The sequence below is a fragment of the Heloderma suspectum genome, chromosome 1 (genome assembly GCF_057233095.1).
Source record: "Heloderma suspectum isolate Gila_16-S chromosome 1, 16-S_ref, whole genome shotgun sequence".
NCBI classification, from domain to species: domain Eukaryota; kingdom Metazoa; phylum Chordata; class Lepidosauria; order Squamata; family Helodermatidae; genus Heloderma; species Heloderma suspectum.
Window position 1 is genome coordinate 295,594,655 of NC_139458.1, and position 25,585 is coordinate 295,620,239.

At 42.6% G+C, this 25,585-nt stretch overlaps 1 protein-coding gene across 2 annotated transcripts in view; it reads left to right on the top strand.

The window, feature by feature from the left end:
* Positions 1 to 25,585, top strand: part of ADGRB3 (adhesion G protein-coupled receptor B3) — a 703,006-nt gene that overhangs the window by 626,737 nt on the left and 50,684 nt on the right. For both annotated transcript variants that reach the window (XM_084826875.1, XM_084826876.1), the window contains 5 exons: positions 1,848 to 1,933; positions 5,138 to 5,236; positions 5,585 to 5,756; positions 14,959 to 15,054; positions 24,392 to 24,431. In XM_084826875.1, the coding sequence (XP_084683001.1) occupies positions 1,848 to 1,933; positions 5,138 to 5,236; positions 5,585 to 5,756; positions 14,959 to 15,054; positions 24,392 to 24,431 (493 nt within the window). The remainder of the gene's footprint in view (positions 1 to 1,847; positions 1,934 to 5,137; positions 5,237 to 5,584; positions 5,757 to 14,958; positions 15,055 to 24,391; positions 24,432 to 25,585) is intronic.

A 25,585-nucleotide genomic window follows, 5' to 3' on the forward strand; every position in this document is an offset into this window, starting at 1 on the left:
TGCTTTGTCTTGTACTGATTAAGTGTTGTATTTCTATTTTGGCTTTATTGTTACCTTTGAAATCTGACTAGAGCGTCCTGAGTAGGTAGGATATTGAATACATTTAACCTTATGAAAAGCCTCTTGTGCCAATACAGTTCTAGTGTTATTCTTAAGTAAGTATATCAGATGTCATAAACTGACATAGCTTACACTGAGTCCAGCCATTGGTCCATCCTGTTCTAACTGGCAGCAGCTCTTCAGGGTCTCAGGCAAAGAGGTTTTCCAGCTACTTGCTACCTGATCCTTTTAACTGGAGACACCAAGGATTGAACCTGGGACCTTTTGCTTGGAGTGCATTTAGTCTACCATTGAGCTATGGCCCTTAATCAAAGGTTAAAATCATTCACTGCCCCAATCCAGAGATCATAGAATCATAGAATAGTAGGGTTGGAAGGTGCCTACAAGGCCATCGTGTCCAACCCCCTGCACAATGCAGGAATCCAAATCAAAGCATCCCTGACAGATGGCTGTCCGGCCTCATCTTGAACACCTCCAGTGTGGGAGAGCCCACCACCTCCCTAGGTAATTGGTTCCATTGTCGTAACAGTCAGGAAGTTTTTCCTGATGTTCAGCCGGAATCTGGCTTCCTGTCACTTGAGACCATTATTCTATGACCTGCACTCTGGGATGATCGAGAAGAAGTCCTGGCCTTCCTCTCTGTGACAACCTTTCAAGTACTTGAAGAGCGCTATCATATCTCCCCTCAGTCTTCTCTTCTCAAGGCTAAACATGCCCAGTTCTTTCAGTCTCTCTTCATAGGGCTTTGTTTCCAGTCCCCTGATCATCTTTGTTGCCCTCCTCTGAACCCTCTCCAGTTTGTCTGCATCCTTCTTAAAGTGTGGTGCCCAGAACTGGACACAGTAGTCCAGATGAGGCCTAACCAGTGCTGAGTAGAGGGGAACTAGTACTTCCTGGGATTTGGAAGCTATTGCTTCTATTAATGCAGCCCCAAAGAGCATTGGCCTTTTTTGCAGCCACATCACATTGTTGGCTCATATTCAGCTTGTGATCGACAACAATTCCAAGATCCTTCTCACTTGTAGTGTTGTTGAGCCACGTATCCCCCATCTTGTAACTGTGCATTTGGTTTCTTTTTCCTCAGTGCAGAACTTGGCATTTATCCCTATTAAATGTCATTCTGTTTTCTGCCCAGCGCTCCAGTCTATCAAGATCACTTTGAATTTTGTTTGTCTTCCAAAGTATTAGCTATCCCTCCCAATTTTGTGTCATCTGCAAATTTGATCAGCATTCCCTGCACCTCCTCCTCCAAGTCATTAATAAAAATGTTGAAGAGCACTGGGCCCAGGACTGAGCCCTGGTATTGTACAGCAGTATGGTATTGTACAGCAAGGTACTGTGCATAAATAGTACCACATGTAGGCAAACATCTAGCAGTGACACCTGTATCCATGGATAGATGTGCATCTCCATCAAAAGCCAGATAGAGTGAGGGACCACATCTACCATGTGAAAAATTGCCAAGGATCATATTGAACGTGTAAGATATGCCTGAAAACCAGTATCCTATGCACATGGGTCTTGTGGATCCACACTTGCATTCAGATTTTTTAGCTTACTCCTGCACAGTACCATCCTGTATAAATATTTACACTCAGAAGGTGGATCCTTGCATCTATCCTTTTTGCAGAGGCCAACCAATGACTGAGTCAAGGTACACAACCTGATGTTGCTGGGTGGGGGGGGGGTTAATTCTATACCCAGGATGCTGGGATTCATAGCTTTCATTCAGTGTCACTAAAAGGGCAACTGTTTTGTTTTTTGTCTGTTTATTTTACATTCAACAGGTCAACATGGTGATTGGCATTCTGGTGTTTAATAAACTTGTTTCTAGAGATGGAATCCTAGATAAAAAACTCAAACACAGAGCGGGGTAAGCAGAAGTTGGGATTTTTTCCCAGGCCTACTGAAAAACTGTGACTTTCTTTCAATTATCTCTCTCTCTCTCTCTCTCCCCCCCTCCCCCCTATATATATGTGTGTGTGTGTTATAGTTATATTCACCCAACGTATATTTATTTGATTGCACTTTGAACCTTTTTCCTTAATTAAACAATCTGTCTAACTGATCTTATTCATCACCACAACTGCAGTCACATTATCCTGATGAAATGTGACTGAGCAATAGTAAAATAATAAAACACAAGTACAGTGGTATTAAGTCAAGTACAGTAGTATTAAGTCACTCAGAAGCCTGAATAATGATTTAACACTTTGATTGGCTTTGTATAGAAGGCAAGATTAGCTTTGTACAGAATTGACATTTAGACTTATGTAACTTTGATAAATTAAGATATTCCTCTTTTAGAATTGCCAAAAGCCCACAAAATATAAAATGGATGTTATTTGAAACTTTTGTTTAATTGTATAGGCCAGGGATGGGCAACTTGTGGTCCTCCAGATTTTTTGGCCTACAACTCCCATCATATCTCACCATTGGCTATGTTGTCTAGGGCTGATGGGAGTTTTAGGCCAAAACATCTGGAGTCCAAGTTGCCCACCCCTGGTGTATGCAATATAAAATATCAGAATATAACACTAAGCAAGCAACCTATTTGGACAAGAGTGAAATTACTGTATTAATGATTATTTCTTTCTGTAGTCATGGAGTGTGATCCCAATGCATGCAGGAGTTCCCCATTCTTGTCTGTCTGTCACATTCAGTGGGAGATGCCCTTTCACAAATAAGCATTTCCCTTCATTTGGGGGCCTGGAACTAGATTGGAAGGATCTGTGAATGGAAGGGTTCCTTCTATTTGTGTAAGGGACAGCTATATTTCTATGCTGGGAACAGAGGAGGAGGCTTCCATCCCTCCTCCACAAGCCACTCATTTGCCTGCATGACATTCATAGCTTCCTATGGCTACCAGGCTAGTGCTTAAATACAAGGCTAGACCTGGATCCAGTGGAGGCTACCATTCACAGAAAGGGAAGGGGAGGCAGGTTTTACCCATTCCTGCACCACCACCCACGCTGTTCCAGAGCAGATTGGGTGGACAGAAGGGGCTGCAGAGAGAACAAGGAGTTGGCAAAGGCAAAAATCCCTTCCCCTCCTTCTGTTTATGGGAGCATTCCATAAACACAATTCCATCCACAGGTTCTCTGGATCTAACTCAGGAAGTCTTGGCATGCATGGAACTCAAGATGATTTTGTTAATATATCAATTCTGTTTTCCTAATGTTACAAAGAAGTAGGTTGCCACTTACAGTGCAATCCTATACATGTCTATTCAAAAGTAAATCCCATTGAGTTGAATGGGGCTTACTCCCAAGTAACTGGGTAAAGGGTTGCAGCCTCAGTTTTCTATTAAAAGGAATGGATTGCTCTCTTGTCCTCGCTGGGTTGTTCTCAGTTGTGATAGATTTGAACACAGACTCACTCCAAGGTAAGTGTGTATAGGATTGCAGCCAGAGAAGATAAAAAGTTGGGCATAGTTTCGACCTCCCCAATATATCATGACCTTGAACTTCTCACAGGCCAGGGATAGCTAACCTATATTCTCAGGGGCTGTGCACATATTGCATTTAAAAAAACAAAACAAAAACCTGTATTTGAATTTTATTGTATGCTTCTTTGTGGGCCTTTTTCCAAAAAGTGGTATGAACATGATTAATATAATGTATCATTCTCATTTCCAACAACCTATTCTCTGTGTGTTTGTGAAATAAAATGAAACATTGAATATTATTATATTACATTGATGTTGTTCTTTCTGTGAGCTCTGGTTATTTATATATATATATTTAATTCAAGAATTAACTTTAAAAAGTGGAGTAAAATTATTCCTGTGAAATCTTCCTTGCTATGTTAGTCAGCAAATCTCAAGAGGGATGAACAAAATTGTTTGGGGGAAAATAACTGTCCCTCAGGCAAGTTGGTCATCATAGCTCTAGAAATAGCTGGACCATCACACCATGCTTTTGATTCTGAATTTTTGATCTTATGGTTTCACCCTATGCTAAGACTATCTTTAATAGTAAACTTTAAAAGTAAAGACTATTTTATAGGATGGGTGGTTTGGAAAGTGTAAGGTTTCATGGGATGATTGAGAAAAAACAACCACAGTGTTTTTCTTAAATACTATTTTCCCCTTTATTATGAAAAGTACAGTTACTGTTACCAGTTGGTCAAAATCCTTCCACTATATATTTAGACAACACTGACATTGTTAGGTTGAATGGAAGATCAGAAATATTCAGGCAATACATTTGTTATAGTATATAGGGGACGAAGATGGAACTGGTTGCTGGGTGTTGTGATATAGTGTTCTGTACTAATATATGTATATGTATGTATATATATATGTGTGTGTGTGTGTGCGTATGTATGTATTCCTTAATGCTTGTGTACTGTGTTTTATTAAAGAGAAATAAGACTGTTATTTTAATAGCCTGAATTAATATTTTCATTAAATTCCATACATTTCGAACTCTGTATGCAGACCAGCATCCATCATAAACTGAGGGTAAACTAGAAAGGGGCGCATCCAATATTGTTGCTCCAGTAATCACTCCCATAATATCATTGCCCCAATGATGGAACCATCTTGATTTGTGGGTATTTTCCAACTTCAGTTGTTATTGAATTAAAGGTGTGTGTCCTGCCCTGCTGATTTTTCTTGTTCTTCTCCTACCCTGAGCGACATAGGCATATTCGCCTTCTAAATGGTCTGAATAGAGGGATTTCACCTTGTCCGTCTTACACCAGCACTTGCTTGTTTTCTTCTGTGTTATCAAGTGAAATTTATCTCTGGACACTGGGGGCCTTTAGGAGGGAAAAACACACACCCTTAAATGGAAGAATTAGACCTTGCATGAAATGAAGCTTCCCTCCCCCAAATAGCATTAATATATATATAATATATAATAATATATATATATTTAAAATGTAAAACAATGTATGATACAAATAGAGCTTTGTGATAAATTAGAACATTGCATCCTGAATAAAGTCTACTTGCTATTTTTTTTTCTTGCATGACATCATATTTAAAAAGCTAAATTTCAGTAGCAACTTTTTTTGGTGACAAAAAATTCAATATTTTGTTCTTTTTTGTGGGTGTTCTGTTTGTTTGCAGTCAGATGAGTGAGCCTCATAGCGGTTTGACGCTCAAATGTGCCAAGTGTGGAGTAGTTTCAACAACAGCTTTGTCAGCCACCACCGCCAGTAATGCCATGTTAGTCCTAATCATTTACATCTTCTTGTTACAAATCTTATACAGTGCATGTGGAAAAAAAACTACAGTGATGAAAAGTTATGATTACTAATACTGGACATAGTTAATTTTTTTTTAAAAAAAAAGGAAAGAAATGGCAACCACACTTTTTAATTCAATTGGGGTAACATTTAGAAAATAAAATATCAGTCTTTAGATATCTCTATCATTGACATTGGCTTTCACGTTAACTAACAGTTGCCATCCTTAAGTAAGATTTATACAGAGATAAAGATAGGGTTGTATTTTTCCACCAGCAGTTCTACAATGCCATTGTTGCTGTTTTCTTTCCTCTCTGCCACTGTCTAGGGCGTCCCTTTGGAGTTCCTGTGTTGTGTTGCCTCTTCTGGCTCTGACTTGGATGTCTGCAGTTCTGGCAATGACTGACAAGAGATCCATATTATTTCAGATACTCTTTGCTGTGTTTGATTCATTGCAGGGCTTCGTCATTGTCATGGTCCACTGCATTCTCCGAAGGGAGGTAAGAAACTATTTCCAGATGGTGTCTTTCATCCTTTGTGTCCCCACTGCTATGAAATCTTTCAGCAGTACAGGATGCTCAATTGAAATTCAGGCTGCAATCCTATATTCATTTACCTAGGAGTAAGTCTCATTGAACTCAGTGGGGCTTGCTTCTGAGGAGGCATCTATAGCATGTGGACAGAAGGTAGATTGGGATCTACCAATAATTCTCAGGGTGAGTTGCAGTCTATTGGCAAGAGTTTCTGACACCCAGTAGTTTAACAATCACAACGAAAAAGTTTTCCCCTGGGCCTAAGACTGCTCTAAGAAAGAAACCTTGGGGAAAACCAGTCATGAATTTTTGTGTGAGTCCTTTTTGTGAAAGGACTGTGAGTTCGATTCTGGGGATGAAAACAAATTCATATGCTCAGAGGCACTCTGGCCCTTAAATCTAAAAGTACAGAAGCCCACCCGAGCCACCATTTTGCATCTGGTTCTGGTTGATGGACCTTGAGATTCTGGTAAATAAACAAGTGGAATTGTCTAGCCTGAAGTCTGCCCACCCCTGATCTATAGGATTGCATTGTCGGTTGCATATGAAGGAAAAAATTGGGATAAAAAGCAAGACAATTGAATAGGGGGTCTTCAAGACAGACAGGTGACAAGACAGCCAACCAAAGAAAATAGGCCCCTGGTGCGTCACTACAAAGAGCAAGCAGACAGACTGAAAGTCAAAGAGATGGATGGAGGGTAAACACAGAGGAGGCCGGAGAAGCTTGAGGGCCATTACTTTAAATCCATATCTAGCATCTCCATCTTGTTTTCATTTTAACTCTAGAGAAGGTTCAGGTGCCCCAATCCAGATTGGGGCCACAGCATAAGGGGAGGGGGGGCTTTAAGTCTTTGATCAGGGCCCTACACCTACTCTAGAGTAAAAATAAGAGGGAAATATATAGTTGCTGAATTCAGGCGTACCTTTTCAGTGTACAATGAACATGCAAGGAGGAGAACTCTAGCCCACCCCCCTCCTTGCACGTTTCCATCCCCATGGAGGGCGATGTTCTGAACAAGGAAGCCTTCTGTATCCATGAGGGCTCTCCACACGATCCAGAATGCTGGGAAATCAGGATTTTCAATCATGTAGAGTGCCACCATAGATACAGGAAGCTCTCTTCTTCAGACTGTCTGCCTCCACAAGTACAGGGCCATAGAAACATGCGAGGAGGGGGAGGGGGGCTACGGCGCTCCCTCTCCTCACACATTGATTGTACACTGAAAAGGAATGGCTGTATAGGGTTCTAGATTTAAAGTAATGTCTGCTTTTCCCCTGATTAATTTCAAGTGCAAAATGTAGCACAAACAGAACCAAAATAGTGCCACATTAAAACACTTTATTTTCTGTCTTAAAATAATTCCAAAAGTTCTTCTGTAACATCTGTTACCCTCTGGCATTTTAACCAGCAGCAAGAAGTATCAGGCCAGCTTCAGATACAACATTTGGTGCTTACAAGAGCTCCAAACTCCCACATAGCATGTGTCTGTACAGTTTTTCCAGAGCCACCAGAAATGTGGACTCCTGCCCATGGAGCTGTCTTGGAAAAGTTCTGTGGTTAACAAAGCCCATGTAGAGATTCACTTTACAAAGTCAGGGCCATATAGGTTAGTGTGGTGAGTAAGCAAACTAACACCTTCCGTTTCTCCATACGTTTTCAAAGCATATCAATGCCAAGGTGAAAGCCTGTGTAGTAATATAATTTATCTGCCTTACATGTGTTTATCCACACCACTAAATCTCATCATGCAGTCCAGAACAATTTTCTATTATATGGCTGGGTCTTCTTCAACGGGTGCTTCATAGCTGAAATAGGAGGAATGCTTCAGATGTGGTCTGAAGTTTATCACAGTGCTTTCTGGTTGTTGCATGGTAAACCCACAAACTGAAAACAAGTACTACCAGCCAAATCCTTGGGGAGACAGAACATACTGTCCAACTGAGTTCCATTTCTGATGCTTTCAGAGAGAACAATTTTACTGATCTCTAAAATAATCCATTTGTTCCCATTGTAACAGCAATCCATGAAACATCTTACTGCAGTGGATGAGTGGTGGAGTTATAGCAGTGCTTCTAATTCACCAGTGTTTCCTCACCTGCTCAAACTTTTCCTTTCGCTACAAAGGGGCAGTTTTGCACTTGCAAAGTCATGCATGTTTGGAGCTTTATTCACTTAAGTAAAATGAATCAGGAAGATTCTAGTAGTGGTGACAGAGAGAAGGAGGGGCAAGCAAACTGAATAGTTCTTAGAATGTTGGACTGAGACTCAGGAGATCTGGGTTCTAATTCCCACTCAGCCATGAAGTTCACTGGGTGACTTTGGGTCAGTCACTGACTTTCAGGCTCACAGGGTTGTCGAAGGCGAAAAAATGGAGAGGAGATGGACCATGTATGGCACCTTGGGCTCCTTGCAAGAAGAAAAAAAGTGGGTTATAACATAAATAAAGTACCAATGTTCTACAGAATAAGGGATTTGAGGCATTAGTACCACGTTTTCAATTAAAAAACAAACAGCTTTTGCTCACATATGTGCTGAAAAAGTTGCCATGTCAACCACTTCACAAATAATACTGATCAAACAGAGGTGTGCCCCCCCCAATAAAACTCCTATGTTGTGCAATTATAGAAATCCACTGTCTATTATGTGTGTTCAGGATTGCAGCTGTAATCTAGAGATTGTTTTCATCTAAACACCGACACCGTTGACTTAGCTAATCCTAGAAAATGGTTTTTGACTTGTTTTCCCATCAATGTAGTAAAACTTTATCAACTTGTGCGTAATGCTGGGTTAATAGAGAATGAGTTCAGTATGTCACATTTACCATTCATTCATGTGAAATATGGAATGTGTCTTTATAAAACAAAATTATAAATCAGATAGTATCACATTTTCAAGTAAAAGTCGTATCTGTTTTGCTCCGCTCATGCTATTACAACAATATAAAATACATAAAATACTGGGTACATACCTTTTATATTGAGCAAGAGTGCTACTTTTGAGAGGGTCAGCCATTGTAAATGACAAGCTGACCCCCTCAAAAGTAGCAACCTCATAAATGTCAAAATCTGTGAGGGTGTTCATTCTTTGCCTTGCCATATTTTTTACATTATTCTGCCCTAGAGTGTAATGCAGGGGTCCCCAAACATTTTGGATCCATATGCGTATTTGGGAATTTGAGAAACGGCTGTGGGTGCCGCCACAAAATGGCACCCAAGGAGGATGTGGCTAGTCACACAGTGGCTGCCATGGGGGCCTGGCTAGTCAAAAGTGAGCTAAAGAAGTGGATGTGGGGGGCAGAGAGAAATAGTGAGGCAAGAGACTGGGACGGAAGGGGAAATAGCAAGGCAAAAGAGTAGAGAAAGAGCAAGGCTAGAGTCTAGAAGGGAGATAAACCATGACCTAAAGAGGTGGGGAGAGAAATAGCGATCCTAGAAGCTGGGAGGGAGGGGGAAACAGCAAGACAAAGGGGTAGAGGGGAGAGAAAGAGCAAGGCCAGAAGCGGGGAGAAACAGCAAGGTAGAGAAGTGGGGAGAGAAATAGCAATGCTAGAGGATTTACAGCCCTACCAGAATCGGAGCACCAGCTTCCACTGGTCTAGAAGCAACATCTTCCCACCACCACCACCACCATTTTTACTCTAGAGTAAGTGCAGGGTTCCCAATCTGGGCTGGGACCCTAGTGTGGGGATAGAGGGCTTTTTAAGATCTGGATCAGGCCCCCTGTGCCTATTCAAGGGTAACCATGGAAAAGAAAGAAAGAAAGAAAGAAAGAAAGAAAGAAAGAAAGAAAGAAAGAAAGATGTAGCTGCCAGACCAGTGGAGACTCCACTGAGAATCCATTCTGGATTTCAGTTAGAACTCTAAAGAAGCTATCCAAGGTGCTGAACCTATTTTGGGGATAGGGTATAGAACCTTGGATAGCTCCTTTAGAGTTCTGGCTCATTCTGACTGAAACCCAGAATGGATTTACAGGCAGCCTCACCAGAATCGGAGCCACCAGCCTCCACTGTGCTAGACACACCCTTAAAGTAATGTCTGTTTTGGCCCTTAGCGCCCTTGCCTTTTCCTTCCCTTCCCTTTATGTCTCCAGTAGTCAGAATTGTAAGTTCCTTGGGAAAGGGATCTGTCTTTTTCTTCCTTGCTCATGTATGTTGCTCTGCAAAGCACCTTATATAATGATGATGCTGTATGGTGACAGTGGTAGTAGTAGTCACAGTGCAAGTTTATTAGAGGTACAAGCAAATTTATTTATTTAATTTATTACTTTATTTATTAATTACATTTCTATATCACCCGGTGGCCGAAGCTCTCTGGGTGGTTCACAACAATTAAATCCACAAAATGCATTATAAAATACAATATGAAATTCAAAAGCTTAAAACTACAATATAAAAGTGCAAACCACAACACAACCTAGCAGCAATGCTGAGATTTAAAATGCAATAACAAATTTAAAACAACAAAGCTAAAAAGTTAAAAACCAGAAAAAGGTCTCATCAATAATCAGGGGCTTTTGTTTCATCTCAGGGTAAGTGACAATGGGCTAGATCCAGACTTTGTCATACCTAGGGCAGACCCATTGAAAGAGTGGGATTTAAGCTAGCGCAGTGCCAAAAATTTTGATTCTTCCATTTTTGGTGTGTGTGTGTGGGGGGCAAAATGAAAACTCTGGCAAAAGAGGCTGAGGGGGTGAGCATTTCAAATAACTTTTGCCTTGGGGAGGAGGACAGGATTTCTGCTTACCTTTTTAAGGGCACAATCCTATGGCTGCTAGTCAGCGGCTAGATGGCCATAGGATAGGTTGGTTCCCAGGAACTGACCTTGGAGCCGGTGCGCTGAGGTTGGTTCCTGGAGAACCGACCCCCACTCCCTCCCGTGCTGCCTCATAGGCAGCATGGATCAGCCCCATGCTCCGCGCTCATAAGAGCAGTGCGGAATGGTGAAAACAGGGTGTTCCCAGGGGCGGTCCAGGGCAGGGAGGTCGGAAATGCCAGTAAGACACATTCTATGTGTCATCCAGCCACTGCTTCCTGTGCTAGATAGTCGAAATCAGCTGTTTAGCTGTGAAAGCAGGGCAGGGGGAGTGATGTGGAGATCCGCTCCTCACCACTCCTCCCACTCTGCACTGGATAGGTGGTCGCCCTTGGGGTCGGAGGTGACCATTGATCCACATAGGATTGCTCCCTCAGTGTAGGTGGTAGCTGACGATCTTCTTTCTATTTTTAATTATTTTACTTTAAAAAATCCCCCTGCCCACTTGCAGCTGCCCAGGACTCCTCATACAGAATCTCATCCTGCACATTAGCTCTTTCTGAACTCCCATGAAACTATATGACTTCGCACTCTTCTATACACATTCATGAAGCTGTAGAACTCCTGGGCTGCAGAAGCCTCTATGCAAAGCAAGAGCAAATGGGGCTTTTAGAGCTTTAGAAAAACTCTGTTTTTCCTTGCAGCAACACAGAGCAAGCAATGTAAGAGTTCTTTTCTGAAGCTGTAAAAGTCCCATTTGTTCTTGCTTTGCAGTAGTTCGGGACTCTTTGCAAAGAGGTTTCTACAGTCCAGGAGTTCTTCCTGAATGCCTGTTGGAGAGGGTAACATCACATGGTCTCATGGGAGTTCAAGAAGTGCTGCCAGGCTGGAGAAGCCTCTCTGTATAGAGTCTCACGCTGGGGGCATTTTCCAAGTTAAAAAAAAAAAAGAAAGAAGATCGTTCAGCCACCTCTCAAACTTAAAAAGGTATGTGGAAACCCTGTCCCCTCCCCAAAGAGAAAATTATTCAAAATTCTCCCCCCCCCCGCCTCTGTGAAAGAGGCAGAAGATACAATGCCTCTTTCACAGGGAGAGAAAAACAATCCCAAAAATAGAGGGCAGGATTTGGCACAGCACTAATTTAAGCTAGTCATGACTACTCTAAGTATGATGATGTCTGATCCAACCCAGTGTAAATGATAGCATAGTCATTGTCTCAATCAGGCAGAAGTAAGCATCATTCAGAAACTACTACACACCCAGTGACCTTGGATAATGAATGAAGGGAGGAAGTGGGGAATGCCCTGGGGTTGTTTAAAACAAAGACTGCAATCCTAAATTAGCAATTTTTTAATTCAACCATTTTTGAAATGTTTTAATATTTGGAGAGCAGCAGCATGTGCATATAATGTCAAAGCATAATTTAATGCTACGAGCATGAGCAGAAACAAGCCTACACAAAATGCCGGACTTGCATGCAACCCCTCCCCTCTCCTAGCCTTATGTGATCAGGAGGAGGAATAAGCCAGAATTCTTTTAAGACAGGAATCGTGGTTTGAAAGAAACTCTAGCCAATTGTCAAACAAGCCAACAACAAACCCTGGGTTATTTTGCTGGCAAACTATTTTAAAACCACAATTCCTGGTTTGTATGTAACAACAACCCAGGAATCTGCTAAAGTGGAACTGAATTCTGGTTTATTCTGCCTTCCAGACACATGGAAGGAAGAGTGTGTGCAAACCTGAGGCTTTGTTCAGGTTCATTTCTGCTCATGCATATAGCACTAAACTGTGGTTTACCGTTATGCCCAAACACTGTGTGAAGAGAGAGAAAGAGAAGGTATATGTGAGCACAGCCTCCTCTGAACCTAATTTGAACCAAACAAGACTGATGATAAAGGGAGGAGCATTCCTTAATTGTCTTCTTTTTCTCTTTTTGTAATAATCAGGCTGCATTTTTTTCTTTAATCTGTGTTTAGCATCTAAATCTACAGTCCCCCTCCCTCCCGCCACCATATTTAAATTGCATGGACTTAAAGGGGAAAAGGCGGGGGGCAGGGCAGCACATGTGAGGAGAGAGGGCAAGTTAGAAGAGCTTTGAATTGGTTACCGTTGCTAAGGAAACCAGTTCCTTAGTACCAGCACGTTCAGCACATCTGTCTCTCTTGCACTGTCTGGCTCTGAGACAATCTTGCAGCTTCATGTCGTGGGAGTGGAAATCAAGACGTGGGAGTGGAAATCAAGACGATGCTTTAAAGGAATATACTATCAGCACCGAATATGTGCATATGAGAAGAGCAAGAGAAACTGCAAGGGAGAATTTAAAGTGCCCCTCATTCAATCTGGAATGCTGTGCTCTGATAATGGAGATCATTCACAGTAGGGTGGCCATTGTTTGCTTGTGCCTGGCATGTGGGAAAGGCCAGCAAACAAACACTACTCGGAAGTACTCTCCTCCTCGCCTTGTATAGCATTCGTTTAATTAAGCATCAGCTTTGCAGCTTGTGGGTGCTACTGAGCCCATCACTGCAGCTGGATGCCCAGGAGGCAGCGGTGGCTATGTGTGTCTTTTACCAACTTCAACTGGCTCCCCCATCTGCAACCTTTCCTGGAGAAGAGTAAGACAGACTTGGCTACTCTTATTCATGCCTTAGCAGCATGCAGATTCAACTGGTGTGATGTGCTGTATCTGGAGCTGCCTTTGCAAAGCATTCTGAAACTTCAGTTGGCTCAAAAAATGCAGTAACTGGAGTGAGGTGCATGGGGTGCATTACTCCGATACTGTACCTTCTGTATTTGTTACCAGGCCCAGTTCAAAGTGCTGGATGTTTTGTTTTACCTTTCAGTGCATAAACATTCAACTTATATATCCTACCTGAACACTTAAGATCAACAGAGGCCCTTCTTTGTGTCTCGTGCCATCTGAAGTATAGAAGGTAGGCAGTCAGGACAGGGCTTCCTTAGTTGTGGCACCACAGCTGTGGAATACCCTTCCCCCTAAAAGGCTCTCTAATTCTATCTTTACTGGTCTTCCATCATGCTACAAAAAGGTGTAGAGTCTGCTTCATTCCTCAGCAGTGGAATAGGAACAAGTTCCAACACCAGCGTTAGTATACCGATCGTGCTCTGGCTTTCTGCAGAAACATCTAGAATCTAGAGCAGCAGCCTTCCCCAACCTATTGCCCTCCAGATGTTTTGGACTACAACTCCTAGCATTCCTGTTCATTGGTCATGCTGGATAAGGCTGATGGGAGCTGAAGGCCAAAACATCTGGAGGGTGCCTCATTGGGGAAGTCTGCTCTAGAATCTCAAAAATCCTTTCACTCAGTCCTCACTGCATGTTGAGACATATCTCTTCATCACAGATGGCTTAGGGCTTTCAGATAGTTGATCAACCATCTGTCTGTTTACCAATTAAGGCTGCAATCCTATACTCACTTGCCTAGGCGTAACCCTCACTTAATTCAATTGGGCTAACTTTTGGTAGACATGTATAGGATGGCACTATCTATCAATTAAATATGAATACATTTACCAATTACCAAAGCCTCAGTATAGGTGCTTTTTAGGAGATAATAAAGATAATGAAGTGCTCTTCAGTCTGACCCCCCCCCCCCAATTATGGGGGAAGCAAGATTTAATCTACAGTTAAATGCTTCGTTGATAAAATTTAATCCATGTGTAGTCCAATCTTATGCTTGGTCAGAAATAAGTCCCACTGAGGTAACTAAGTCCAGGATTGTAGCCTAAAACTTGCAGCCCTCATGGGAGAAAAACAAAAAAAAAAAATAGATACATAATAAGATATTATTGTCCAGAATTCTTCCAAAGGATTTTTGAGAGCAATGGGTTCAGATTTTTCTTGGCAGAAATGTTTTTAACAGACTAGCATAGGGCTATTGTGGTTGTTCACTGCTGGTGTCTGTTCTGGCGTTGCTGTAGTACTCAGAATTTGTTAAGCTACCGACCCAAAACAATTTTTATGGAAATAACCCTCCTGGATTTCTTCCATTAATCTTCTAAGTGGTCCTAATCATAACATTCATTAAGGTTGGCTTGATTTAAGGCTGACTGCTAGGAAGTGGTATAATAGCAGTTCGGGTGTCTTGTACAAAAAGAACAATGACTGTAATCCTACATCAACTTACCTGGGAGTAAGCCCCATTAAATTCAATGGAACTTACTTCTGAGTAGACCCATATAGGATTGTGCTGCATACTACTATAACTGTGGTCCATTTTAAGTATTTGGTTTGCTTTAGTCGAATGCACTGTATCATCATAAATAGCACCATAAATGCCACTCTGTACCAACTGAGAAAACCAAGATAAAGTATTGTGTTTATTTAAAAAAAAATATTTTTCTATGACTATTTTTACATTACAGAGATACGCTAAATGCTTGATATCTCTCACCAGGTTCAAGATGCATTTAGATGCCGTTTAAGAAACTGCCAAGACCCAATCAACGCAGATTCTTCAAGCTCATTTCCTAATGGACATGCTCAGATCATGGTTAGTTTTTATTTTATCCTTGACTGCTACTTCTGGGTGGCTCTCATGCACACATACACATGGACACAAATGAACATATCAAGTATGTGCAGGTTTAAATAAAAAGAAAACACTGTAAAGCACAAGTCTGTCTTCACTTAATTACTTGTATTTTAATTTTATCCTCTTGTATGTATGCATTTTAATGTCTTCCATTTCTTGTTCACATGATTTTCTCTCATGTAAACTATTTGCCTCCTTCCCTGCATGGAATGGAAGTTTCTGAGAAGAGAACCCTTGGATCATGTAGGAATAATAATAATAATAATAATAATAATAATAATAATAATAATAATAATATACAACCTTACCAGTATTTACATAGTGCATTTAAGACAGAGAAGACTGGCTTCATTAAGATGAATTCATGGGTACTTCGTAGCTCAAATGGTTGGCCGTTATGCTATTCCACTGTTTACTTTTGTGCCCATTTTTTTAAAACTAGGAGTTACTTTGGCAGAATTTGCTTATACTTATTGTGAAGAAGCCCCTTCATGGATCACTGCCTTGTTGTAGCGAAGGGGCTTGTGTAACTCAGTGAAGCCATAAGCTATGCCATGCAGGGCCACCCAAGACGGACAGGTCATGGCAGAGAGTTCTGACAAAATGTGGTCCACTGGAGAAGGAAATGGCAACCCACTCCAGTATTCTTGCCAAGAAAACCCCATGGAACGTAACACAAGGCTAAAAGAGATGACACCGGAAGATGAGCCCCTCAGGTCGGAAGGTGTCCAATATACTACTGGGGAAGAGCAGAGGGTATTTCCAAGTAGCGCCAGAAAGAGTGAAGCGGCTGGGCCAAAGCTGAAAGGACACTCAGCTGTGGATGTGTCTGGTGGTGAAAAGAAAATCCGATGCTGTAAAGAACAATATTGTTTAGGAACCTGGAATGTCAGATCAATGAATCAAGGTAAGTTGGAGGTGGTCAAACATGAGATGGCAAGATTGAACATCGACATCTTGGGAATCAGCGAACTAAAATGGACAGGCATGGGCGAATTTAATTCAGGTGACCATCATATCTACTATTGTGGGCAAGAATCCCTTAGAAGAAATGGAGTAGCACTCATAGTCAACAAAAGGGTGGGAAAAGCAGTACTGGGGTACAATCTTAAAAATGATAGAATGATCTCAGTACGAATCCAAGGCAAACCATTCAACATCACAGTAATTCAATTCTCTGCCCCAACCACTGAGGCCGAAGAAGCTGAGGTTGATCGGTTCTATGAAGACCTACAACACCTTCTAGAACTAACACCAAAAAAAGATGTACTCTTCATCATAGGGGATTGGAATGCTAAAGGAGGAAGTCAAGAAATCACCGGGATAACAGGCAAGCATGGCCTTGGTGTACAAAATGAAGCAGGACAAAGGCTAATAGAGTTTTGCCAAGAGAACACGCTGATCATAGCAAACACTCTTTTCCAACAGCACAAGAGACGACTCTACACATGGACATCACCAGATGGTCAATATCGAAATCAGATTGATTATGTCCTTTGCAGCCAAAGATGGAGAAGCTCTATACAGTCAGTAAAAACAAGACCTGGAGCTGACTGTGGCTCAGATCATGAGCTTCTTATCGCAAAATTTCGGCTTAAATTGAAGAACGTAGGGAAAACCACTAACCCATTCAGGTATGACCTAAATCATATCCCTTATGAATACACAGTGGAGGTGAGGAATAGATTTCAGGGATTAGACCTGATAGACAGAGTGCCTGAGGAACTATGGACGGAGGTCCGTCACATTGTTCAGGAGGCAGCAACTCAATCCATCCCAAAGAAAAAGAAATGCAAGAAAGCCAAGTGGCTGTCTGATGAGGCTTTACAAGTAGCTGAGGAAAGAAGGGAAGTGAAAAGCAAGGGAGAAAGGGGAAGATATATCCAACCGAATGCAGAGTTCCAGAGAATAGCAAGGAGAGACAAGAAGGCCTTCTTAAATGAACAATGCAAAGAAATCGAGGAAAACAACAGAATGGGAAAGACTAGAGATCTCTTCAAGAAAATCAGAGATCTCAAGGGAACGTTTTGTGCAAAGACTGGCATGATAAAGGACAAAGAAGGCAGGGACCTCACAGAAGCAGATGAGATTAAGAAGAGGTGGAAAGAATACACGGAAGAACTATACAGGAAAGATCTGAATGTCCCTGATAACCATGATAGTGCGGTCACTGAACTTGAGCCGGACATCCTAGAAAGTGAAGTCAAGTGGGCCTTAGGAAGCATTACTAACAACAAAGCTAGTGGAGATGACAGTATTCCAGCTGAGCTATTTAAAATCCTAAAAGATGATGCTGTTAAAGTGCTGCATTCAATATGTCAACAAATTTGGAACACTCAACAATGGCCGCAAGACTGGAAAAGGTCAGTTTACATTCCAATTCCAAAGAAGGGCAACGCCAAAGAGTGTTCAAACTATCGCACAATTGCACTCATTTCACATGCCAGCGAGGTGATGCTCAAAATCCTACAAGCATACTTCAGCAGTATGTGAACCGAGAACTACCAGAAGTACAAGCTGGGTTTCGAAGAGGCAGAAGAACTAGAGATCAAATCGCCAACATTCGCTGCATCATGGAGAAAGCAAGAGAATTCCAGAAAAACGTCTATTTCTGCTTCATTGACTACGCTCAAGCCTTTGATTGTGTGGATCACAACAAACTGTGGCAAATTCTTAAAGTGATGGGAGTACCAGACCACCTTACCTGTCTCCTGAGAAACCTGTACGAGGGTCAAGAAGCAACAGTAAGAACCAGACATGGAACAACCGATTGGTTCAAAATTGGGAAAGGAGTACGACAAGGCTGCATATTGTCACCCTGCTTATTTAACTTATATGCAGAGTACATCATGAGAAATGCTGGGTTGGATGAATCAGAGGTTGGAATTAAGATTGCTGGGAGAATTATCAACAACCTCCGATATGCAGACGATACCACCCTAATGGCAGAAAGTGAAGAGGATCTCAAGAGCCTCTTGTTGAGAGTGAAAGAGGAGAGTGCAAAAGCTGGTTTGAAACTCAACATTAAAAAAACGAAGATCATGGCATCTGGCCCCATCACTTCCTGGCATATAGAAGGGGAAGAAATGGAAGCAGTGACAGATTTTACTTTCTTGGGCTCCAAGATCACCGCAGACGGTGACTGTAGCCATGAAATTAAAAGACGCTTGCTCCTTGGGAGGAAAGCTATGGCCAACCTAGACAGCATAGTAGGAAGCAGAGACATCACCTTGCCGACAAAGGTCCGTCTAATCAAAGCTATGGTTTTCCCAGTAGTAATGTATGGCTGTGAGAGCTTGACTATAAGGAAGGCTGAGCGCCAAAGAATTGATGCTTTCGAACTGTGGTGCTGGAGAAGACTCTTACGAGTCCCCTGGACTGCAAGGAGGTCAAATCAGTCCATACTAAAGGAAATCAACCCTGAGTGCTCATTGGAAGGACAGATACTGAAGCTGAAGCTCAAATATTTTGGCCACCTAATGCGAAGAGAAAACTCTCTGGAAAAGACCCTGATGCTGGGAAAGACTGAAGGCAAAAGGAGAAGGGGACGGCAGAGGATGAGATGGCTAGATAGCATCACCAGTGCAATGAATATGAACTTGAGCACACTCCGGGAGAGAGCGCAGGACAGGAAGGCCTGGCGTGCTATGGTCCATGGGGTCACGAAGAGTCGGACACGACTGAACGACTGAAGAACAACAAAATTGTGAAGAAGACCCCAACTGCCCTCCAGGGTGGGCCGGTCAGGAACACTTCTCCCTACCTATTTGACACCACCAGCCCTCTGTATAAACCTAGAACTGGACCGAGCTCCAAGATCTGTGGGTTTTCACTGTGAGGGGACAATTATTCCCAGTCACTGGTGGGTGAGTCCAGCCTTCTTATCTTTTGCCTTCCTTTGGTCAGGCATGTAGCATGAACAAGCAATCTGGAACACAAGGCAATCATGCTTGGGTGGTCAAAGTCTACAACGAACCCCCAGGTTCCAAATTTTAAAGAGTTTTATTAATATTCAGGGAAAGGGAGGAGAAAGCAGATAGGTAGCAATGAAAAGAAGTAAAACTGTTGACTTCCTAAATAGCTGATACCAAACAGCCTTAAAGAGAAATTCCAGAATGTACTTCTCTGATGCCAGGGTCACCCAGGTTATTCAGTTAAGGACACCGAGATGACAAAAAGGATGATAAATTACATAGAGAATAAACAGTGGTGTGGTTAGGTAATTTTAGGCTCTGGATGTAACGGTCTTACTGGGGAGCTCTTTCAATGGTAACCTGTGTTGTTTCAGTTCTAAATATGGTAAGATAGCTCTGTTTCGGGGCGGTGGGGGGGTCTGCTCATTCTACTGAGTAGGGGCCCTGGACTTGTGCCCCAAAGTCCTGTCCTACTGGCACCACTGGGAATAAACCCAGTTTTTGTCTCTGTAGACTTAGGGGAGGAGGTTGACTGGGGGAGGAGAATCCTCCAATCAGAAGTGGCAGGGAATGTTGATATATTCAGCCCAGTAGACCCAGATGGGCTATTAATGCTTTTGTAATCAAGGAAAATGGGAGTAAGAGATGTGAAATGGGAGATATTTTCTCTTTACTCCTGATAGATATCAAATGGAAATTCCAGCTGGTGTATCTCAGAGATGTTTGAGATGTGACATGCCAGCTCTCTGAAATGGAGCAGCTAGGTTATTGGACCAGAAGCAAGGCATTTTTAAAATAACAGGCAATTTAAACCGAAGCCTTCTCCACACTTCTATCCTGCTTCTCCCATTAGCTCAAGGGGAAATTTTGGAATAATGTAGTAACTGTTGCAAGGGACTGCAAGAAATGAGTTTACAGATGATCTTCCGCAAAGTCATGTGAATGGAATATGGTAAAAAGGAACTTGGTGAATCCCAACAGCTCCCTTAGAATTCCACACTAATACTGGCCAAATTGCTTTAGCTGAGCTTTGTGTAATCACTCAATTATTTGTATAAGTAAGGTCTTGTACACATTGTGAGTCCACACAGAACAGTTGCAACACTTTGGAATAAGGTCTTGTGAAGAAGACAGCATGCCATTGGAGAAATCACCAAATTGGTGGCTTTGAAATGTTTATCTGTATATTTATGTCTACAGTGTCAAGTGTATGTGGAATACCTTATATGGAAGGCATTTTTTAAATGTAGAAACATTTTGAACCAGCATTGACAGCAAGCTTGGAATCCTCATATAGCTGATTCTTGTGGCTGTGTAAATACAGAATTACTGGAGGACATTGTATTATCATACAAGTACGGTTTTTCTTGTGGCACACTTAACAAAGCATGCCTCATGCCGAGTTCTTTCATTTGTGCTATAGAAGTTCCCTTGGTTTTTTCCTACATTTGAAGTAAATGGAGTCATCAAGCCAAGGGGTTACATTGAAGAAATGATGACTAAATGGAATAAAGGCACTGGTTAATTAATCAGTCAATTAACAGCTCAATCTTGAGTTTGAATAAGCACCAGCGCACAGAGTGTGGAATTGGGCACCCTGATGAGATTCTCCCAACACATTGGCTATCTCATTTCAGGTACCACAGACAACATAGTTGCTCCCATGCCATTCTCAGGAATGTAGAATAACTAGGGCTGTGCACTGTTGTTCAGTCGTTAAGTGTCCGACTCTTCGTGACCCCATGGACCATAGCACGCCAGTGGATTCCTGTCCTCCGCTCTCTCCCGGAGTGTGCTCAAGTTCATATTCATTGCATCAGTGATGCTATCTAGCCATATCATCCTCTGCTGTCCCCTTCTCCTTTTGCCCTCAGTCTTTCCCAGCATCAGGGTCTTTTCCAGAGAGTTTTCTCTTCACATTAGGTGGCCAAAATATTTGAGCTTCAGCTTCAGTATCTGTCCTTCCAATGAGCAGTCAGGGTTGATTTCCTTTAGGATTGACTGATCTGACCTCCTTGCAGTCCAGGGGACTCGTAAGAGTCTTCTCCAGCACCACAGTTCGAAAGCATCAATTCTTTGGCGCTCAGCCTTCCTTATAGTCCAGCTCTCACAGCCATATGTTACTACTGGGAAAACAAGCCATAGCTTTGATTATATGAACCTTTGTTGGCAAGGTGATGTCTCTGCTTCTTACTATGCTGTCTAGGTTTGCCATAGCTTTCCTCCCAAGGAGCAAAGTGTCTTTTAATTTCATGGCTGCAGTCACCGTCTGCAGTGATCTTGGAGCCCAAGAAAATAAAATCTGTCACTGTTTCCATTTCTTCCCCTTCTATATGCTTGGAAGTGATGGGGCCAGATGCTAGGGTCATCCAGTGTGAAACTGAATAGGAAAGTACTAGGGGAGAGGGGTTATTTGCACTTCAAAAAAACCTCCAGCAGAGATTAGGGATAGTCACCTCTTCACCTCTTAAACGCCTAACTTCTCTGATTATCCCTTTCATTTATTACCTTTGGTTTGAGTTTCTGAAACAGCACAGTTTACCTGTACAGCACCTAGCACAAAAACTACTGAACCAAACTGTCTGATGTTTTGCAGGTTCAGTCACCTCCATTGGGTCTGCCAGGTGCCCAGATTTCATGCACTTCTGTGGAAACAGTGAAAAGTTATAGCTCTTTGCTTTGAGTGTTTTTGTTGAAAATACATTTACTTGCACCTAGCACAAAACCTACTGGGCCGAACGTCTGAAATTTGGCAGATGGAATCCATTCCAAGGGGGCTGCCAGGTCCCCAAATTTAATGTATTTTTCATAAAAATTGAAAAAGTTATGGCCATTTCTATTTTTCAATGCAAGTCAACGGGAAAACGTAAAATCCAAATTATTTGGATATCCAAATCTCACCTTGGATCTTAATCCAAAGAGAATCAGATTGGGTCTGAATTAGTTCAAAGCGAAGTGGGGCCAGTTTAGAAGGTCTGAATCAGCATCCGTGCACAGCCCTAATAATAACTTCATCCCTGTGTTTAAAGTTTCTTGCATGTTTACCTAACACTTCCCAAGAGAGCAGCCATTGCGTTTAGCTACACCTAGAAACTGAGCTAGGTAGGCGGAAGGGAGTCTTCCATTCTCTGTTCTGTCCAGTGCTTGTGTATTGTTACTGTTAAGCAAATGTTACATAACAGCATTAATCGCAATAGGAGTAGAGGTTACTCTTCTGACATCAGAAGTTACTGCTATCTCTGTGTTAAAGTCACACTTTAAATTCCTATTTTATAATTTTGATGGTAAGGAAGGGAAGGATCCAATGGTGTGCTAGCACTGTTGATGTTGTGCTAGTGGAAACCAATGCTGTGCAATGTCAATAGCGCTTGCTAGCATGACAGGTTTCCCAGGAAACTCATCAGGCTACCACGCACTATTGACATTGTGCAAGCTTTGGTTTCTGCTAGCACAACATCAGTAGTGCAAGTGGTAGCTCACCATTGGGCCTTTCCCAAAATATTCCCTGACAACATCCCCACAGACTTTAAGGTCCCAAAAGCAAGCCCACTTGCAGGAAGACATAATTTAAGCCATTGTCCAGTTCAGACAGAGCCTCGTGTGGCGCAGAGTGGTAGGCGGCAGTATTGCAACCGAAACTCTCCCCATGACCTGAGGTCGACCCCAGCAGAAGCCAGGTCCCAGGTAGCCAGCTCAGGTCGACTCAGCCCTCCATCCTTCCGAGGTCGGTAAAATGAGTACCCAGCTTGCTGGGGGAAAGGTAGTCATGACTAGGGATGTACGAAAGTCACTTACCTTTTTGATGGGGTGAATTGCGGTGGGGGGGAGGTGCTCCGCACCTCCCCCTGAAATCCTAATTTGGCCAGCTCCGGCCACTGGGCAGCCTTCCGGAAAAAAAAAAACAGCGTACGCAAATGGCAGCGGCTACGGCAACCGCCATTTGCGTTCCCTTTTTTCGCTGTTTTAGCCTACGTAAATATTTACGTAAGCTATTACGGCGAAAAAAAGGGGAACGCAAATAGCGCCCACTAAGCTATTTGTGTTCCCTTTTTTTTGCTGTTTTAGCCTACGTAAATATTTATGTAAGCTATTACGGTGAAAAAAAGGAGAACGCAAATAGCGCCCACTATGCTATTTGCGTTCCCCTTTTTTTCGCCGTAATAGCTTACATAAATATTTACGTAGGCTAAAACAGCGAAAAAAGGGGAACGCAAATGGCAGCCACCATAGCCACCGCCATTTGCGTACGCTGTTTTGTTTTGTTTTTAGCTTGCCGTGATAGGCTACGTAAGTATTTACGTAGCCTATCACGGCAAAGGCAGCTACGCAAATGGCATAGTGGCCGCCATTTGCGTGGCTGCCTTTGCTGTGATAGGCTACGTAAATACTTACGTAGCCTATCACGGCAGCCTGGCCAGACAAAATGGCGGCCGCTACAGCGGCCGCCATTTGAATCCGCAGCAGCCGGCTGAGAGACCAGCTGCCGCCGCCGCCAGAGCCGTTGCCCCCGGAACATCCGCCCCAGTTAAGCTTCGTCCCGGGGGGGATTCTGCGGGGGGGCGGGGGGTGGGAGGCCGGGGGTGGGAGGCCGTTCCGCCACGGGTTTCGGGGGGGTCCGAATGCCAGTGCTTTCGGCCTCACTGAAATCCGTGGCGGAATTCTCTGCCATCCCTAGTGACGACTGGGGAAGGCAATGGCAAACCACCCCGCTGCAGTCTGCCATGAAAACGCCAGCACAAGCGGCGTCCCTCTAGGGGTCAGCAATGACCCGGTGCTTGCACAGGAGGAAGCTGCCCTTTACAGTTCAGACAAAAACAACAGCAGCAGCAACACTGGGATTCAGTCTGATTTGCAAGGCCTGAATTTAGTCTGTTGATTTCAACCGTCGTGACAGTCTCATCCACAGACGGAGCAAGGCTAAACTGTTCCTACTTAGCACAGTTCAGCCAACAGAACTCAACAAGGGCAAATGAACTTAAATCCTGCAACTTTATTTTAACTAGGTAGGAATAAGGCTCTGAACCATCGTAACGCCATCTCCTTTGTTTTAAGCTGGTGAGGCAGACATGACCAAACGTTGCTGTAGCTGCCACTCCATACCTCTTCACCCTCTGCTCCCCCATAATATCTAATGCAAAGAGATGCAGGGCATGGTGTAGCACCGTGCTTCTCCCTGCCCCTCACCTCATTTCATACCATTGGCTCTCAGGGATGGGGCCGTGTGCCGCACAAGGGTGTCATGTCACACATTGTTTGTATCCGATGATACAAGGAAGGACAGCGGAGGCAGCACCTCTGTGTCGCATTCAACATCTAGTTCGACCGTCAGCTGGTGACTGATAATGGTTATCTTATTTAACTTTTATTTGTTATTGTTACAGACAGATTTTGAAAAAGATGTGGACATTGCCTGTCGATCAGGTAAGGCTGTCAGACCAGCGTGTAAATGCAGAAAAATAAAATGAAAGTACTTTGTCATTATGAACTAAAGCAGCAGGTATACATTCAGGTAGGCCTTTGATACCAATGGCCATTTTACCAGCATGGATGTTTAACTTTCTTAGCAGGATGAGGATATAAACATTTGGTATCAAGCCTAGAAATATTTGTCTAAATTAATATGAAAAAATTTACATGGCTGTACAGTCAGAGGGTTCTGAAAACTCAGCTGCTGAAAATCTTCATGGACATGGCTGGGAGGGTGGGGGCATGAAATTAGCCATAGGAATATAGGAAGCTGCCTTATACTGAGTCAAACCATGGGTCCATCTAGCCCAGTATTGTTGACACTGACTGGCAGTGGCTCCCCAGGGTTTCAGGCAGGAGTTTTTCATGCCCTGCCTGGAGATGCCAGAGATTGAACCTGGGAACTTCTGAATGAAAAACAGGTGCTTACAACTGAGCAGCAGCACCTTCCCCTGAAGTATAGGACAGAGAAACAGTCTTATAAATGTCCAACCTCCTCATTAATCCTTATGTATAACAGGATTGAGAAGCAACTCCTTGTGAGCTACTGAGAGCATCCCGGCCTGCATTCCATGATTCTAATCAGAGCTCCTGGGTCTGCAAGCATGCACTGGATTGGGATAATTGTATGCGACTAAACTAGCATGGTGGTTTAGCCCATTTTCCTACCTATACACACACACACACACACACACACAACCTTTCCGAAGATACAGTTAATGCTATACCAAATGAAAATATACTTACAAATCTTCTGAATTAAATGCAAATTGCTGTCACTGAATTCTAGTCTGTTGAATTTTAAATGGTTCAGAGTTCCTTTCTGTTTGTGCTAGCTAAAAAGATTTGTGATCAGCAGATTGCTTTGGAAATGAGTTAATCAAGCCTAAGAATGGGATTGACATATTCCACAGATTCTAATCCTGAACTTTGTTATGCCTGCAAATAAATGGCAGGGCCATGAATTGTTCCGATCAGTGAGCTAGTTCAACATTGCAAATGATACATTAACATCAGTTGTTCACCACATTGCATATTTAGAACTTCATTGCCAGTTTCATTTGACTATAAATATTTGTTATTTATAACACACATATTTCCTGATTATC